Genomic DNA, 19,996 nt, shown 5'->3' with positions numbered 1-19,996 from the left:
AAAATACATCCATCTAGCCACATTAATTGTCTGTATCTAATTTGGTACTTTTTTAAAATAAACTAGTATCACTTGTTATGTGGAAAGGAACGCGTCACTTTGTGTTCAGTTTTAACCATAGTATACTTTTTCACCTTTCTTTGGTAACTTTTAATGGTGAGTATGGTACAAAATTACTATCGATTACACGCTAATAAAGCAGGTTATTGAAGTATAAAACATAATGCTCGCTAATCTCAAACTCTGGCTTTTCTGTTTGAAATATGGTAACATTTGATGCTGTGCTAAGCTAACCTATCTACAATGGGTGTAGGGATGACAGCTTCCCCTTGGCATGGTTGGGGGTAGGACGGTCAGCGCGCCAATACTAGCGATTGGCATTCTGTGAACACAGTTTAGAAATGAAAACTGCAGGGTGCACGTACATCTCTAAAATCGAGGTCAGCTAGGGGCACTCGGACCGATAAGAAGATACGCTAATCTCTCTTCAACTCATTTCGTTCTGTAAAGCGGGGAGTATCTCGCGGTTCTAATTCCTTGAAATATGAGAGAGCGGGACTTGTGCTGGCGAGAGCTGACTGAGTAGGGATATAACTCGGAACGGTAAGAGCATCAAGATGGAGGCCGAGCCAGGAGTCCTGGAAGGCACAGAGACAGTAGTCGAGGTGGCACCACAGGAGGAACTTCACGAACCAGAGCCAGAACCTGTACAGGAACCTGTACCTGAACCTCAGCTAGAACCTCTACCTGAACCTATTCCAGAACCGGTACCAGAACCGGTACCAGAATGTGTACAAGAAACTGAACCCGAGTGTGTACCAGAACCTATTCAGGAGCCCATACCGGAACCTTGTGTGCAACAACAGACAGAGGAACAGGTTACAGAGGAACCTGTCCCTGTCAAGGCGGGAAATGGTGATGCCGCAAACATTGTTAGTAATGATATAAGCGAGCAAAATCAATTGGAAATAGAGAAAGTGGAATTGGTGGAGAGTGAAGTTGTAGACTTGGAAACAGTTGAAGAAGATGATAAGACTTCGGGGCTTTGTGTCGCTTCTCAATGTGGTAAGTATTGATTAACGGGGCATCGTGTTCGTCTGGGCATGGTGTACTTTACTCCTTAAACTATGGCCAGTAGCCATCACCTCGTTCCTAATTCCACAGTAAGTGTTATATATATATGACCTAAGTATGCCAGCAGACGATCTTAAGGATAAGATTTTCCCATAACCTTCCACACATTAATTACATTAGCCGACTGACTTAGTGTTCCAGCGCCATAGCTCGAAATGCTGTGATTTCAATTTACGGTTTTTTTTTATTTCATTTGTTCTTTATTCGTTCATTTTGAGGGATTTTATATGCTTTGTTTGGGGTCGTGTGAATCAGACTGCACATTTCACGTAACACGTGCAAAATGGGGATAAAGAATAACTGTTTTTCTTTTTTTTAATCATTGCAATGTTGCTGTCAGACGCTTTCGTAAAAACAGTAAGTTGTATGGGAAGTAGACACGCTGATATAGACTACTGAAGGCCATCACTATTGGTAATTACTTGCATTGGTGTGCGCTTTGCTACCTCGTAATGACTTAGACAGCGTTTCGCCGTCCTGACGGTAATCAATCTCCCCTTAGGGGCTGTACGGGCCCTGTCAGACCGTTTACAACCCCCTCCCCGGTACCCACGCTCACGTTCAGTGGCATGTTTTGTTTTTAAATGTACTACAGGCTAGTCTGTGTCGTGAGACAAGAAATATGCTACAAAAGCTACAGCATTATACGGACCGGTTATTTATATAGAGATACAAACAAGCTACATTGTAAAGACGCCAACTCGAGCCAGATTTCAAGCATTGGTATTTTAGAGATTTTGTTGAGAGACCCCGCGGGGATATTGACGATAGGAAATGTATTCCAGTGTGTAGGGCTAAGATAAAAGTATTAAAACGATGGCGATCAGTATCACAACCCGGCACATGAGGCACCTGCTACATGAGCGCGTGCTTCACTCCCGGGAGTACGCCAACATCGGTCGACTTACTCTCTGGCAAGCTGTGTCAGTGGGATTACATTTTTATGGCGTTATCTCATTTTTCGTCAATCAGAGTTTCCCTCAAAACATCGCTAGCTCATCATACCTTTTATATAGTTCAGCGAAAATTTTGACTAATATTGGTATTTAATATGGAAAATAATCTTTGCTTCCAAAAGTACATAAAAAAAACCTGAATCTTTTTCCATAATGATTAAGTATGACTGACCTTGATTACAGGAAGAGATGTCTGTTGTCTTTTCTACATGTGTACGACGTCATAGCTAATAATGTACTATCGAATACCTTGTGGATTTCCAGGTGACAACGAGGACTTCTCAGAAAAAAATTATTAATTAATTCTAGAACAAGAGTGCCTGACTGTTAATTAAGGATGAGCAATAATACCGCTATATTTCTCCAGTTTCAATTTAATGCGATATAATTTTCTGGTATCCCATCATATTGCAGCAAATTTCTACAATTGTTCGAGGGATTTAACCACAGGACTTTGGATAAATTTGCAGATTTTAAAGAATTAAAATCCTAGTTATGTTTGTTTTATGTGTCCTTAACCTTGTTTGGAGTTATATAACGTCAAAATTATGTAGTTTGTAGAACATCACTGGATCAAGATATTGCTCTCTTAAGTGTACGTTTGTTCTGCCAAAACATCATTAAATTTATTTAAATGAAATATATTGTGATATTTCGCAACACATTAATACTGGTAATCGGTTAGGTTAGTCTGTTTAGCTAGTAGTCTCTTAGTCTGGAGCTCAGCTTGTTATCTGTAACTAGTGATTTATTATTTTATAACTAATGGTCTATTAGTCAGTAACTTGTCTGTTAGTCTGTAACTTGTAGTCTATTAGTCAGTAACTTGTCTGTTAGTCTGTAACTTGTCTGTTAGTTTGTGACTGGTAGTCTGTTAGTCTGTAACTGGTAGTCTGTTAGTCTGTAACTTGTCTGTTAGTTTGTGACTAATGGTCTATTAGTCAGTAACTTGTCTGTTAGTCTGTAACTAATGGTCTATTAGTCAGTAACTTGTCTGTTAGTCTGTAACTGGTAGTCTGTTAGTCTGTAACTGGTAGTCTGTTAGTCTGTAACTTGTCTGTTAGTTTGTAACTAATGGTCTATTAGTCAGTAACTTGTCTGTTAGTCTGTAACTGGTAGTCTGTTAGTCTGTAACTGGTAGTCTGTTAGTCTGTAACTAATGGTCTATTAGTCAATAACTTGTCTGTTAGTCTGTAACTGGTAGTTTGTTAGTCTGTAACTGGTAGTCTGTTAGTCTGTAACTGGTAGTCTGTTAGTCTGTAACTTGTCTGTTACTTTGTGACTAATGGTCTATTAGTCAGTAACTTGTCTGTTAGTCTGTAACTGGTAGTCTGTTAGTCTGTAACTGGTTGGTCTGTTAGTCTGTAACTAATGGTCTATTAGTCAGTAACTGGTAGTCTGTTAGTCAGTAACTAGTAGTCTGTTAGTTTGTAACTAATGGTTTGTTAGTCTGTAACTGGTTTTCTGTTAGTCTGTAACTAATGGTCTATTAGTCAGTAACTTGTCTGTTAGTCTGTAACTGGTAGTCTGTTAGTCTGTAACTGGTAGTCTGTTAGTCTGTAACTTGTCTGTTAGTTTGTGACTAATGGTCTATTAGTCAGTAACTTGTCTGTCTATTAGTCAGTAATTTGTCTGTTAGTCTGTAACTGGTAGTCTGTTAGTCTGTAACTGGTAGTCTGTTAGTCTGTAACTTGTCTGTTAGTTTGTGACTAATGGTCTATTAGTCAGTAACTTGTCTGTCTATTAGTCAGTAACTTGTCTGTTAGTCTGTAACTGGTAGTCTGTTAGTCTGTAACTGGTAGTCTGTTAGTCAGTAACTTGTCTGTTAGTCTGTACCTGTGAGCCGCATCATTATGCTCTTCAGTTAACATTATAGATAACTTGTTTGCTTCTGAAGGCATTAGTTAAAACAGGAATTTCATTGAAGGTTTCCATGGGAGCAAATTCCCTTTTCTATATTCAGTTGTAATATGTTGAAACTGCTACCTGACGTTGCTAGATTTGAAGTGTTCTCTGTTCTGATCGTGGCTTGATAAGGGAGTTGGTCGATATCACTTGCGAGTTCCAGCGCGTAAGATAGAATTGAGATTTGTTTTGAAATCATTATAACACGTCAGATGTCAATGTATTATTAGTGAAATTTCCCATTCGCTGTGTAGCTGGCACATTCCCATTTAAATTTATACCACACGTAGACTCCAACGTCTGAAAACGATATTGCTAACTCCTCATACTCTGTGTTTGGTGGTGTTATACTCATACATGCTGTAGCAGTTGTATACTCGCTTCTCTACAGTGGAGTTGCCGAACATGCAAACCTGTGTCATTCATCACGACCATAAATTCCATCACAGTATACGTAAAATGTTGATGTTTTTACCTCTTACTCGTGTTGTTTTCTTACGCAGTTGATTTAAACTTGATATAATTTATAAACGACAGTGCAATTCGCACAGTGAAAGAGTCATTTTGACGATGACGTCATAATGGTCACTTACTCTATGTTATTGATGGTGCCCTAAATCACACATTTTTCTGGTTAGTTTATATAGTCGTATTGTCGTGCAAATGCAAACTATAATCCTGTACTTTAGTTCACTAGAGCTGCTGCAGTGTAAAAGAGCTAATCGGAATAAGTTTTCCAACATTGAATTTGACATCAGAGAACAAAGCTACAGAAAGAAACGTAGATAGAAAATATTGAAACAAAACAGGAAATTCTAGGTTTCGTTTGGAAAATAATCGACCAATTCTAATTGTTTGCGCATGCGTAGAATTCACACTTGATTGAGGTGATAATAAGAGTCGTATGGTATAAGGCATAAACATGTATAACAAAACAGCCAACAGCTTATTTGTCGTAAGCCAATGTTTTTCTTCAGTTTGGTACAAACATTGTTACAAATATAAGGTTGACTAGTCTCTCATCAGTAGTAGTTTAAGTATCCACTGATGTACCACGATGAGGAGTGGTTGTTCGTTAGAGTTAGGGTATCAACCTCAGTCGTACCTTAAGCGAACAAGTATTAGAAGAGGATTGATATCTGGAAGCGGAGTGGTTCGTGAAATGAACAAAGTTAAACGTAACCATCGTTTTGGTAAGTTCCTAATGTCACGAGATTGACCAATGCCTTTAATATTCCGTGCCAACGATCACAATTTCGTTTATTTTCTCGGTTTTGCATTTGAGGTTTTACGATTGCTTCGATCCTTTTAGAAAAATCTTCGACACACATGTATCGCTCTCTCATGCTTTGATGTAGATAGGTTCTGGTTACCAACCCCTATGCTTTTGTAAAAAAAAAATGCTAGATACATTTTTAGGCTTGCTTATCTTCCTCCAGTTTGTAACTGAAGATCTAGAATCAGACATTTCCAAAAGACCTGAATTATAAAGCTTGATTTTAGTTATAATTTTAATATTCTAGAGACAGTGGCCTGTCTCCTTCCTGTTGTCACTGCGCTATTCTAGAGACAGTGGCCTGTCTCCTTCCTGTTGTCACTGCACTATTCTAGAGACAGTGGCCTGTCTCCTTCCTGTTGTCACTGCGCTATTCTAGAGACAGTGGCCTGTCTCCTTCCTGTTGTCACTGCTTTATTCTAGAGACAGTGGCCTGTCTCCTTCCTGTTGTCACTGCTTTATTCTAGAGACAGTGGCCTGTCTCCTTCCTGTTGTCACTGCTTTATTCTAGAGACAGTGGCCTGTCTCCTTCCTGTTGTCACTGCGCTATTCTAGAGACAGTGGCCTGTCTCCTTCCTGTTGTACGCTGCGCTATTGCGCGCAAGTCTCAAGGGCTGCTTAGCAGATATGGGTATCAATGTAGAATCATTTAGTCATTACAAAATGATAAAACATTGGAGGAATTTTCATTAAGAGATTGAAATATATGTCTTACCGATTCTCGATAGAAGTTTCTGTTTTGTCCTTACAAATAATGATGTTGGCTATTATTTATCATTTCGCTTTTGTCATGCTGTTGTATTACTTAAATCGTCTGTTTACGTGGTTTTATTTATTTACTTATCTGTCTATTCACTGATCTATCTATCTTATATACTCTATCTGAGTGTTTTATAATGCTTATAGCGCATAGTTTAGGTTTAATTTCATACCATTACCTGCCAGTGTTTCTATGATGAGGCAGCATCTGGAGCATTACTTTAAAGATTGATTGACTGCTAGCTACACACACAACCATTGTAGCAATATGGTTGTTTCAAATGTAAATCTGCTTTTGGTTCTCTTGTTTTGTGTGTTTCAGTCGGTTTCTTTCAGATTCGTAATGTTTGCACGTTGTTTGCTACAGACAATATTTCCTTATTGTAACAATTAATGCACACGATAGTCAATCATTTCCATTTATTACAATAAAACATGATCCACTTCAATGGAAAATGTTTTGCTTAATGCAAGCGGTCTAACCTCGTGTTGATTTACAGATAAAGCACGTAATATTTACGAATAAAGCAATACTGATTCATGTGGTGGTTGTAGGTTGCAAATTTTCACTGAATTCCGATGTAGTGAAAATATATATCATATATGGATATGAAGATATGCAGTACTATAAATTAAGATACGTCTTACTTTAATTGAAACAAAGAAAATACCTTTTTTTTACCGCAAATCTATGTTGTTGTTTCTTTTGCTATTACTTATGTTGTGCTTTACAAAAATTTTGTCTTCAATAAATTGGTAAAAACCTGCACCAAATACTCTGACTGCATTTCAGTTGTTTGTCGACTAAATTGCCGTAAGATACATTTTTTCAATATTTCATTTTGACTGAACAAGTCACAAGATATTCGGTAACATACTCACAACACAAGAGCATGTATATATATAAACATATATATGAGTGTGGCCGAGATGTATTGTTTAACTCCATTCCTCGGAATGCGACGAGATCTATGTTTTTGCGATCACACAAACGTACCGAGATTGACATCAAACATTTTAAGTATTTGATTTATCATCTTTCATTCCACAACTTAGGATGTTTTTTGTCTTTTACAAAGGGCCTATAATGTCCATCGGCCGAAGGAATTATCGAGATACCTAAATTTACACCACCTCTCTTGATTTAGATTTATAACTTTGTATTTGTTTTATGTGTTATGTATGTGATGTATTTTTTGTAATATTGGTGTCTTGATAAAGTGGCAGGTTGCCTCAAAAATGTAATAATTCACTTATCCCTACTGTCGTTATTACAATACACATCCAAAGATGTGGTTAGGATCCAGTACCAATATGGGACCATACCGTCGATATTACTTACCAGATTCTATATACAGAAGATCCAGTACCAATATTGGACCATACCGTCGATATTACTTACTAGATTATATATATAGAAGATCCAGTACCAATATTTGACCATACCGTCGATATTACTTACTAGTTCTATATATAGAAGATCCAGTGCCAATATTGGACCATACCGTCGATATTACTAGATTCTATGTATATATACACATATTTGTATAGCATATATACACGTATATATAGAACCTGAAATGAGATTTTATGAAAAAAATATTAGAAAATTTTATTTTTGCTAGTCATGAGCAAATCTTTTTTTTTAAATTCCACGTGAAATGTAAAAAAAAAAGTTAAAATAATTTTTATCACATAGCTCAGAAAAGTTACATTTTGACAGGTTTTAAAGTAAAACTATGGAGCCAAAAAATCAACCAGAGGAAGTCATTTTGTCACTTATGTTTTTAATTCATGACGTAGCGTCACTGTATTACGTTACAATAGACTTTGACGAGCGCAGCCAATAAAAAACGCTCTAGGTTATATGATACTAGTTACACATTCACAGAAATAAGCTTGAGCATTGCATTTTTGCGAAATTATAATAAGACTTATTCGTTTAGTAATAGCCGAGTTGCTAATGATTGTTTTTTTATTGTTATTTCCAGCCCGGAATGACAAATGCAGTGACCGCCTGTTGCACTGTCTGTCCCAGGTCCCATGTGCAAGTCTTATAGCATGGATCATTCTCCTGATGGGCCTAGGAGGTCTCACAGGAAGCCTCCTTATTGGTGTACAGAAAACACGTGACCTGTTTGATTCTGACCAATGGTTAGTGGATGTCGAGTCCTATAACAAGTTTTAATCTCAATCAGTTCTTTCAAATGTCAAGGCTACCATCACTATGAAGGTATTTGTCATGCCTCTAGAGGGATTATTGATGCTCAAAGTCAATTAAACTTAAAGTGCATGCAACAATACAAACCAAGGCTGACATGTAATTCATGGAAGACATGATTTTTTCAGTCGTACCATTTGTTGCCAGCACGGATAACAAAAAATCCAAAGCAAGCTAATTGATTACTCTAATTGCGTTTAAGATAGGCTTTATTCATTTCCGCTGTTTTACGCAATATAGAGAATTTTCCAATTTGACGACCCGGGATTATATGTACTGTAGATCAGATTCTAAATATAACTTAAAATTCAATCTTCAAGCAAACATATTACGGTAGGTCTAGGACTTTTTGAAATGATAGAGTAATTTTAAACTATAGTTTTTTATGTGTAAAACGTGCTGAAAATTTCATTGAGCAATATTTTGACCATCCTTTGTGTTGTAGGTTCTGGTTTATCGAGTACACACTGACCGGAGTGGTAGTGGGTATGTTCCTGATCGGCACGGCACTGCTGTGTGTGGGCCACATCTCCACCGACCCTACCAGTCGACACCTGTTCCACACCACTAAGCGAAACACGTGCGGCCAGGGACTCAACATGTTTGTAAGTACATGTCTATACTTCTCTGATTCACGTATATCGTTTGATCTCGTCTCATTAAAGTGACGCCTACTACTTACATACATACGTAGTCTACATGTGTTCCATTCAAACCTGCCAGGTTTGTTTTCCATCAGACGGACAGGGCTATAGTGCAGAAAATCGTCTTCATAGACATGAAGAAGAGCCCGATACATTTAATGTTGATTCCATTCATACCAGTTAGGACAAGGATCGATTAACATTCTACAATTCCAATGGTCTTTCCATGTAAATCTCAGAACATCTCGTTCCAGAAGGGACCCTGTTGACGACTAGAGACAATGAAGAAAAAACCTACATGTGAATATAATCTAACTTAAAACTCTAACAGCATCCATTTGTCCTGCAGTTGAGCAAATGCAAAACAAAAAACAGAGCGTTTTCATTGGACGGCAAGAGACTATAACCTGACTGGTTTTTCATACTACTAAGCCGTAAAACCTGCATGGTTGTTTCTTTAAAACAATCAGTGACCTTAACCTGATTTGCTGTTTCCACAGACGACAAGAGACCGGAGAAGTGTTTGATTGCTTCCTCTGACGATCAGAGGCCTAAAACTTTATTGATTGTTTCCTTCGGACCGACAGAGACCTAAAACCTGATTGCTAAAATATAATTGGATGTTTCCTCCAGACCGACAGAGACCTTAAACCTAATTTGATGTTTCCTCCAGACCGACAGAGACCTAAAATCTGATTGGTTGTTTCCTTCAGACAATCATATACCTAAACCCTGATTGGGTGTTTACTCGGACGAACAGAGACCTAAAACCTGATTTGTTGTTTCCTTCGGACGATCAGAGATCTGAAACCTGATCTGTTGTATCTTCGGATATCAGTGGCCTAAAACCCGACGAACAACGACAAAACATGACTCGTTGTCAGAGACCTAAAACCTGATTTGTTGTTTCTCAGACGATCAAAGACCTGAAAGCCTGATTGGATGTTTCCTTCAGGCGATCAGAGACCTAAACACCTGATTGGTTGTCAGAGACCTAAAACCTTATTTGTTGTTTCTCAGACGATCAAAGACCTGAAAGACTGTATTTTCATTTTTTCCTTCAGGCAATCAGATACTGGTTAAACCTGATTGGTTGTCAGAGACCTAAAACCTTATTTGTTGTTTCTCAGACGATCAAAGACCTGAAAGATATATAAATGTTTCCTTCAGACGATGCATACTGGATATTCACTTTTTTCCACGGACGATCATATATCTGTTCTAAGAGATCATTTATCCTAAAACATTGTATTTTCAATTTTTTCTTTACAAAATACTGGTTAAATTGTCTTCATTTTACCTATAGTGTTATAGTATCACCCAAGGATATATAAAGTACAATATTCACTTTTTCGGTACTCATACTCCATCTCTCGCTCTGTTTTAGCTGCTGGTGATAAGCTACATCCTTGGCTTTGCTTGGACAGTGGTCACCTCCATACTGGCCATCCCTCTTTTTCTCCTCTTAGTCCTCATCCTCATCAAGAACAAGGTCAATTGTATCGATCTCATCAACTACGGTAAGTTTATTTCGGGGGTATCGTTTTATCACTAAAATGATCAGAGGAAACTGTTGTTGGATGCTTATTTAGAACTCATTAATACCAAGTAAGAGAAAGATTCGCGCGACAGCAATAACATCTTATCTAATACCAATCCTGTAATCAGGGAAGTAAGACCCACTACCTATTTCTTTAATATTACACGTGTAATATGACCTAGCGATGTTGTGATTGTCTGAAGAGTCTAATTGTTTACATGAATGTATATTGTCATAGGCATTGCTACTAAACCACAAGAAAAGAAAAGGTAAAAAGTGAGATTATCGCCAATATCTTATAAGTCCATCGACGTAACTTTTTTTCATAGATAATTGAAACAGCATCTTAGTTATCTAATAAACAGAGTCTTGCATTTGTTTTTATTTTCGTGTGACATTTATGAAACTCCTCCAGAATTTTTCATTTTAAGCCGCCAAAAACCTCGGTAAATTAAAACATAAATCCAGATTCATTTTATGTGTCTCGTTTAATTGGAAATTCATCGAATGTCATCTAAATAAGCGTTACAAATAGGATTGGTTTATGTTTATAGGTTTGAGTGAAATGGAACTCTGTGGTGAGGATCTGGATGATTTTGCAAGAAAAGTATGTATATTTGAAGTAAAATATTATTTAGTTGTTTTGACTTTATTTTGAAACAATAACTTCAATATACATGAGACATAATGTCAGATACCTACCGCTGACATACATAGTGCTTTCCAAACCAACTGACTTTACAATGATTGACGGCTATTGTCACCTGGTTGTAATCAGGTGTCACATGATGTATTCACAGTGACACAGTAACAATATCAGGTTAATCACCTATTTGATAAGATGGTAATGGATGTCCCCGCCCCTTTCTCGGTCCCTATACATAAAAGAAAACATTGTAATGGCCTGGACAATGTGTTGAGCATTTGCTGATGAAAGAATTTGTATAAAATGTATCTAGATGATGCTGATGATGTACAGTGTTTAGATATATCTAATGACAGGAACCGTAATGTGAACATCCATCAACTGGTGGAGTACAAAACTACATCCATCAGTTGATGGAATAAGATGTGAATAAGTACACAGTAAGTACGTGACTGAAAATTAACTATCGTATTTACTGAACACCAATAAAAACCTCAACTTTTTAAAAAAAATCACTTTATTTAAAACAAACGCTATCCATTCACGATATCGACACCATAAAAGTGTCAAAGTATTGCACATGGAATGGGGGAAATGAGAAAATGGTATTGATTTCCATTATGTCAGTATCAGATATTAACTATAACGATATAAGACTTCCAGTTTCAAATTCACAACCGTCCTGAAACTTTACATTTCATTTACTAAAATTTTAAAGGTGTATGCCATTGTGTTTCCATTGGTTCTATGTAGTATTATCGTAGATAGAAAATTACACGTGTTATTTATTTTACTGCCAGGGACAGGACTTGTTGATCAGCTACATAGTGGCTTACGTGTCCTCCGTTCTAATAGTCATCAGTCTGGTAAGTATAATAAACCATCTCGGTTTGGTACAAAGCCTTTATACTCACCATTGTATTTATTATGCCTGAAACATTACCTCTAAGTTCTAGCACTCACTTAGTATTACATCTTTCTTTGTGTTTTTTTAACAAATATCCACACAGTAGTTTGTAGTTCACAATACTGGTTAACGTTTAACACAGTGATACCTTTGATGCATGCTTAGTAAACTTCTATCTAGATTTATACATTTTTGTCAATGCTTCCCTTTTTATTTACACGGAGCCATAAACACTACTATAGCTATAATCTATACTTAGGCTATTTATAAATATACTTACAAAAACATACTTAAATGTAATATATGAAGTTCCGAATTAAAACTGGTGTCCTGGAATCGCTGTAAAGATTGTCTATGAGCAATATCATTTCCTGAATAATTGAAAAATCTGTAAAGCATTACACGTCTCATAAAGAGAACCAAATTTGTGATTATAAACACTTGTGGGTTTATGGATATCTTAGAAAGTCTAGTACTTGTGTTTATCATGATATTTTTGTCGGAGTATTTACGACTTTCAAGATTTTTTACAGCAAAGATTATTGGAGTGTAAGAGAACGTTAATTTGAGGAGTGACCTGAAATTAAAAACTATCTTGAAATGTTAGTTTGACATAATCGTAATATAAATATGACATATGACAGATACAAAAGTTCACTTTTATCAATCTTTAAAATAATTCATCTACCTACCATTCATTTCATCTTTTGTAACATTTTCTTCATGTTGGTAATGTCAATAGTCTATGACCAAGTGTTAAACAAAGCGTAGCCGAATTGACTACAGTACACTTTTACCATATATTGTATTTTTTTATCTATAATTTGTTCACCATCTCGTCACACTATTTTCGAACTTGGTGTACAAACAACTGAAAATGTTGGTCGATTCCGTAACATCTCGATCAAAATGTATGTCAGTGCTAGTACGCTCTACACTGATCATTTGTCTGATGAAGGTGACGTCACATTCAAATCTTCTACTAGTTGTGTTATAAGGACTCTTATTCTACATTCATTACTTGTATAGAGAAGATGGTACTGATGATATATGTAAATATAACAGTGTACAACATCTTGACTACTATCTCTTCATTTATAGTTTAGACTATGTAGTTCTTCAAAGTCTATTATAGTTTTACGAACCATTCCATATTTATCACGTGACCAAGTTTGTTATATTCGGTTGATTAAAATGCTTCCATGGCGCAATATCACGGTATCTATGTCGACATGCGAGGACTAAGTTTACAGTGCATGGCTAGAGAGTCAAAATGAAGACAAACAAAGCGAAACTAATATGTACATTTTATTCATGCAATTGGTTGTTTTCCGAAATCAATGCGATTCGATTTTTTAAAGGAAAAAAACTCTTAATGAATAGATTTAGTCTATTTTCGAACAGATTTGTATGTTTTAAGAGCTGTTTTCTTTGGAACTTAATGTTTATGTCGTGTTAAATTTACTATTTAAGAGTTCTAGGTATATGAAGTTTTGCGAATTCTTCCTGTTATAATCTCTGTGAAATTGAATGTGTCAAAGGAAGTCGAAAGGAAAGACAACTCACCTTGTCACGTGATAAAATTGGTTTTAATTTTCCGTTTTTACTTTGCCACTTTTCATTACTTTTCAAATATATATTCTTTCTTTTTTATCAACAATATTTTCACGTAGCTTTATGTGCATGTATCTTCAACTCTGCCAGTTTTCTTTCACTAACAGTATGTACTATGCCGGAGGTGAAGAACTATATATATTTATAGTAACAATATAGCATTCGGTGAGTTCTACTAACATTGTCATCTGTCGTCGCCATCGATGTAAGGCCATCATGTCGTTGGAATTCGTCTGCACAGCCAATCCGCACCAACTCTCTTGCACTGCGAATACCAGTATTATGTCGTTAAATGTTTTGAAAAAAAAAAAGAAATATGATATTTCGAAATAAGATTTATATCTTGTTTTCAGATTTGCATCATTTCAGTATAAGTGCAAGTGTTACAAGTGTTGTTTTAAGTAATATGCCTCCTCCAAACTCCCGTTTATATTGTGTTGAGGTACAAAAATATATATTACTAATAATGTGACAACTGCGAAATCAATTGTTTTCCTTTCACACAGTAAGTACATGTACTTAAAAAGTTTGTGTCATGAAAAACAAACAGAAGCATGAGTGTTGAAAATGTAATAGAAAAGTTCAAACACCTGTCCATAAATGGGTTGAAATACATGATAGATTACGAAAAGTGAAAGTCATCATTTTAGCAATGTAAATTGGTTTTTAAAAAGAAAAGTCTCTCTCCAGAAAGATTTGTTCCAAAGAATAAACAAATGGTCCGTTATTATTTTGTGTATGTAGCATTATGGTATCAGGTATTCCGGGGTATATACAGTATGTTAAAATAAAATAAGTCAGACAGAAATATGTCATTTAAACTCAGGAAAATTCCCGAATCTCTTATTTGGAAGAGGGTTATTATCTCCCTTTTTTCGCCTCTTTCACAAACAGTTGTACATTTGTCTCCCGCATGTCGTAACGTTGTGACATCGTGGTGAGATGTGCTAGTACGTGACATTGTATGATCAGGTATACATCCTTTTAAAATCTGCAATTGTAAGTACAAGAAAAAATTGACAGAAGTAAATGTCAGATCGCTGGTAACATGAGGAATTTGACATCATTATCCATGTGTAATGCTAATGTTAATATTATCATGAAATTAACAATTTGTTGACTTACATGTTACATGTAATGCAGTATTATTGTCTGGTGATAATCATAGAGTGACCAGTGGCCACGTGTATTCTTTACCAACAATCACAGTTTCAACAATGATTAAGATAAATGATTGCATTAACTTGATTTTATATTGTAATATCTTTATCTTTTACTGTGTGATATTGTCATTACAATACCAATACTCATATTTGATATTACTCATTTATATTTGTATTGTATAACATCTAAATATATTCTTAACAACATCTTATACTACTGATCTCTTATTTCAGCATCTCTGTTAATATTATTCTTGAATAGCATTAATGTCATTTGAAAATCACTGACAAAATACATCCGAAATATTACCTTCGCCCATGAACGTCAAAAAACCCCACAGATTTTTCATCTTTGTACTGGTACATCAATATTATCCCATCTGATTTTTGCAGATTCATTTCATGATCGTCATCAGTGCGAACATTTCACATCTGAAAGATCATCGCCTGGCAACGCTGAACGCGTATTCCGAGACTACTGAAGAAGTCCGTAATTCTAAGCACTCCATCGTGGATACAACTATGTGAGTCACATGACCACGAGACATGAGGACGAGGCAGCACCATGCAAGAGCATGTGTCACATGATTAAAGATGTACAGGCTGTAGACAGCTAATAAAAACGTGGGTTTGGATCAAGGTGGCTACAGTATCGTCAACTGAGGTCAAAGACAGAAGGACCTGGACACATTCAGAAGTTCACTTGTGTTGTCATACTTCCTAGACAATGGATACGTTTCGATGAAAATATACTTAAACAGGACGGTGCTGTGTAGATGGAACTTCGAGAAACAGAATCAGTAATAACAAAGAGCCTAAATGCGAGAAAAATACATTTCATTTTTAATGATATCGACTAAACCGAAATGGTATGTATGTATGTGAATCTTACATTGTATGTTCTGTTATATCAAAAATATCATCCTTCATTTTGAGTATCACACGAACAGACATATACAAGTTAATCGCTGGTGTTCTAGTATCATACTAGGATTGTACTGATATCTTATTCAGCATTGTATTGATATCATACTAAATACTTTAATGGTATCATACTAGACTTTGTAAATGTATTACATTGTACATTTTTCAGATGTCCTAATATATATACATTGTACTAGTATCATATTATACATTGTACTAGTATGTTATACAGTGTATCATAATAGACATAATAGAAGTAGTATCAGACGTTTTACTGGTATTTTACTAGACAATTAACTTGTATCATAATAGACATTGTACGTTATAGTATTCCATTAGATACATAATATCACTAACATATTTGAATACATGTCTTTATACTTTAACAACTGTAACGTAAAAGAAAGCTGCCCACATTATGTAAATGACTATACTACAGTAACATAGGTAACCACAACGTGTATGTGGGGGTTGGAGTGCCTCTTTTTGGCTGATCTTCAGCGTGTACGTCTTTAATTGTCGTTTAGTCGTACAATGTTCTATCTGCTTTGTGTTCAGGATGTGAGCAGCATTATGTAAGGTCACCTGTATTGTGAAGCCATTCAACTTCTTTACGAGGAGATCGTATTGACAAATGTCCTCTAGATGAAATTAGCATAGCCTGTAGGACCAGTCCAGTGCTAGCCCTGAGCATTTCCCCGGATATAGTCAATACTCACACTGTTAATGGGTACATAAGTTTAACACGATAAATATTAAAGTGGAAAGGTAGTTAATTCAAGGTTGAGGATAGCGGTATTAGATAACATTACTGGAACGGTTACAAATTAACGAAATGCAATTTAGGTAACTGAACAGGCTTGTAAGTATTGTATTAAGTATTAATGATATTTTCTTATCCGAGAGATATATTTTAGGTAAATCCTTTCAGGTGATCGCGACAGATGTTGGTGATCTTGTAAATTTGACAATCGTGAAAGGGGTAACAGTGATATTGATAAAGAAATTGTTATGTAAAGAAGTTGGACAGTTTCAATAAGGAATGCTGAAGTGCGCATGCTGTCACTTTTCACGTGATGTAGTCAGGGTCAGCCCATCGGTTGTATTGTGGCGTATGTTAGCAAGTTTATTTCGCACTGCTTAATGTGACTAGCCAGAGTTTGATGAGATGGTTTACGACAGTGATGTTGTGTTTTCATCTGAGGGACTCGTGCTCTATAATACTCAATTTACTGCGTCGTTAAAACGGTGTTATATGTGTGGTGTAACTTTTGGTGGGTATTGTTTATATAAACATGTAATCTATTATGAAGGAACTATTCTTTTAAAGCATATGTTAGTTATAATATCATACCAAATAAACAATATGAAATTTATATTAGAGCGATTTTAAGTTATGAAAATGTTTATTTAAAAATCGCTTTTTTGTATGTCCATACGCTATAATATTTTTCACTTATATAACAATATTTTGCTTGGAGCCCCAATATTCCATTTTTATTTAGAGTTCAATGGCAGATTTTATCTTACAAGAACAATAGAGAAATACACCGTGTACCCTGGAATAAAAACGTACCATTTTATGTCTGGTTTAGGTTTGTTTAACATATAAAGCTTCAATTAAAGTTTTTTTTTCTATTCATAAATGAAATTCTTTTCCGATACTTACACAAAAGGTCAAAGGTCGATAAAATTTACTTTGTCATATTAACAGGTAAGTTGTCTGTTAGCTTTTGATAAAGAATACGTACCACACGGGCTTCAACATCTTTCCTTTTGGAATGCTTTCCTGATTTTTAGAGGGTAGTCACATTGATTGTGCCTTATCAAGATATTATCAGTATAATATAGAATTTGAAATTCAATTATTAGTGTTCTCCTCAATAGTCAGGTTATTCCCCTTGGGCGATTGATTAAGGGCAAGTTCACAGTTATTCAAAGCAGCACCGAAATCAATGATATCAGTCACCCGCTTGTGTTCCTCTTGAAAGGAACAGTGTGAACGGTGGTAATAGTGGGGAGTCATACAACGCTTTGGTTAAGTATACATTTGTACACGGTGTATATAATCACACGGATCATATTGAAGTTTTGTTTTGCAAGATTTGATAAATATATAAACATAAATGCTTTTAACATATTCTTCATGCACTCTGGAAATATATTTTTATCGGAAGTCTCAGGTAGCTCTTGAGTAATTCATTACAGGTCGCCTAAATTTTGTACCATACACCCTTAATTATTCTTTTTGATAAAGATGGTTTTATATTTGCATGGGCCCTACGATCAGTTTGAATTGACGCCTTTGGATGGTCGAAGTTCTATTCGAGTGCATTGTTAAAGACATCATCTCATAGAATACACCTATTAATTAGCTCTGTCATTTTTGGAATTCTAAGAAAGACTTTACTAAGTGGACGCTTTGATTAACCAGGCATATTTATTTGTGACATTAAGAATATGTCACACAGTTATTATATGTATTCGTTGTTTTCCGATCGTTTTCATGCTTGCATACTTTTTTACATTAATCAGAATATACCATTGAAGAGTCATTGACTAACAACACCACACAACATAGTTGTGACTGTGTTTCATAAAACGTTTCCATTTTAGCATACTGCATGTAATATTATATCCTTATTGTGAAATCACACATGTTTACATTTACATTATTAGGCAATCCGAGAAGGAAAGAGAAAATATCTGGAAACAGAACATGACAACATTAGTTTTGCAAATGACGTCATGTATGACTGAAATACTATTTTTGAACATGATTATGTGCAATATTTTCACGTATGTTTTTAAATAGTAGAAGTAGCACCACCATAATTTTGACATGTGTAATATATAGTGCTACACTTGGAAGTATTCAGCCAATGTCTCATTCAACCATTTTAAAATTAAATGTTTAAAGTTTGTACAGATTTTTTTGTGCAGGCATATTGTTACGTTTGAGTGGAATCGTGAATTGTTCGCATTATGAAGAGACCAAGAAAGACAGTTATCACAAAATTTGTTATTTTCGAAGAAATGTTTTATACCTATTAATAAATAATGATATGATGCTTAAGGAAGAACATTAAATGTCTTAATTTCATACAATAGAGAATAATAATGGTTAATGTTTACCAATGAAATTGTTCGTGTTCAGTTTAGGTAATGATGTAAAATCACCACATTTCAAAATAAACTTACTGTCATACAACAAAAAATAATGACAACTGATACTTTTTTGACAAATTAGGTTTAAAATATACACTACTGGTGTTGTGGTCTCTTTGTATATATGTTATATAATCATAAGATATTAAAACTAGTAATGCTTCCTGTTCCCCGTTATACACTGCCAGCACATCAAACTTAGTATCATAGTGTTCGTTTATAAAACACCCCAGTGTGGTTTTATTTTCAAACACATGTTTTCCCCCATATTGTTAGATTTAACGATGATCGGTTTGATATTATTGAGTTGATTTGATCTATGACTTTGAAATAAGATACTTATGTGTATTGAATTCTTGTCGTAGCATGGTTCAATTAATATGAAGTACTATAACAAAGTTCCCCGAAATTTGGCATTTGATTATCATGAATACTGTTAGTACTAGGATAAGGTATGAATTAAAGCTAGACATTGTCAATTCAGATGTTTGACAGAAGAATGCGATATAAGGATTATCTGCAGAGATACCTTCCTTAAGGTTTTTAATTGTTAGCAATGTAGCTGAAGAAATATTTAAACTTTAGGCAATACCATATTTGATATATGTTTTAATTTCCCTATACATGTTTTATAAAATAACCTAACATTCAACTTCAAAATTGTCTCTAACATCTAGTCTTGTTTATTGTCTTCACTTCTCACATACTGGACGCATTTCGTATTTCAGTCATTTCGAAACATAATGACATTGTAATTTCCAATTTTATCATTTGTCGTTGTTGATGCCTTTTTTACTTGTCAGTATAGTCTATTTCATTATTTGATAGTACTATTTTTCTATCAGTATTCATGGTGTGATATGTACGTGTACCCTGTACCGTGCAGTGGTCACATGTCCACTGTTGTCCTGTAGATATTATTTATTGAGTTGTTAATGTTCAGAATAATTCAGGAAATCTACGCTCGGTCTCGTTGTAGAAAAATTCAATTTTAAGATTTTAATAAATTTCTTATGTATAATAATATGTTGTTGCTTTGTTTTTGATAAATTTTGGGTATTCAGTATTCTTGAAACATAACATTGAAGACACAAGATAGAAATATGTGAAATTCTATATACTTCATTCTTACAAAAAAC

General features: G+C 35.2%; 1 protein-coding gene across 1 annotated transcript; it reads left to right on the top strand.

Annotated features, from left to right (window-relative positions):
• The first annotated feature begins 617 nt into the window (after positions 1-617).
• LOC132550220 (neuronal membrane glycoprotein M6-b-like) lies at positions 618-19,881 on the top strand. Its single transcript, XM_060214260.1, has 7 exons — positions 618-1,065; positions 8,022-8,184; positions 8,697-8,856; positions 10,283-10,415; positions 10,990-11,042; positions 11,882-11,947; positions 15,159-19,881. Exons 1-7 carry the CDS (start codon positions 618-620, stop codon positions 15,291-15,293), a joined length of 1,158 nt encoding a protein of 385 aa, XP_060070243.1. The 3' UTR covers positions 15,294-19,881.
• The last annotated feature ends 115 nt before the right edge of the window (positions 19,882-19,996 follow it).

The sequence above is a fragment of the Ylistrum balloti genome, unplaced genomic scaffold (assembly GCF_031769215.1).
Source record: "Ylistrum balloti isolate Yb309-2 unplaced genomic scaffold, AGI_CSIRO_Ybal_v1 Utg370110, whole genome shotgun sequence".
Taxonomy (NCBI): Eukaryota; Metazoa; Mollusca; class Bivalvia; order Pectinida; family Pectinidae; genus Ylistrum; species Ylistrum balloti.
The sequence above is the reverse complement of the archived record's forward strand: the minus strand, read 5'-3'. Positions and strand labels throughout refer to the sequence as shown.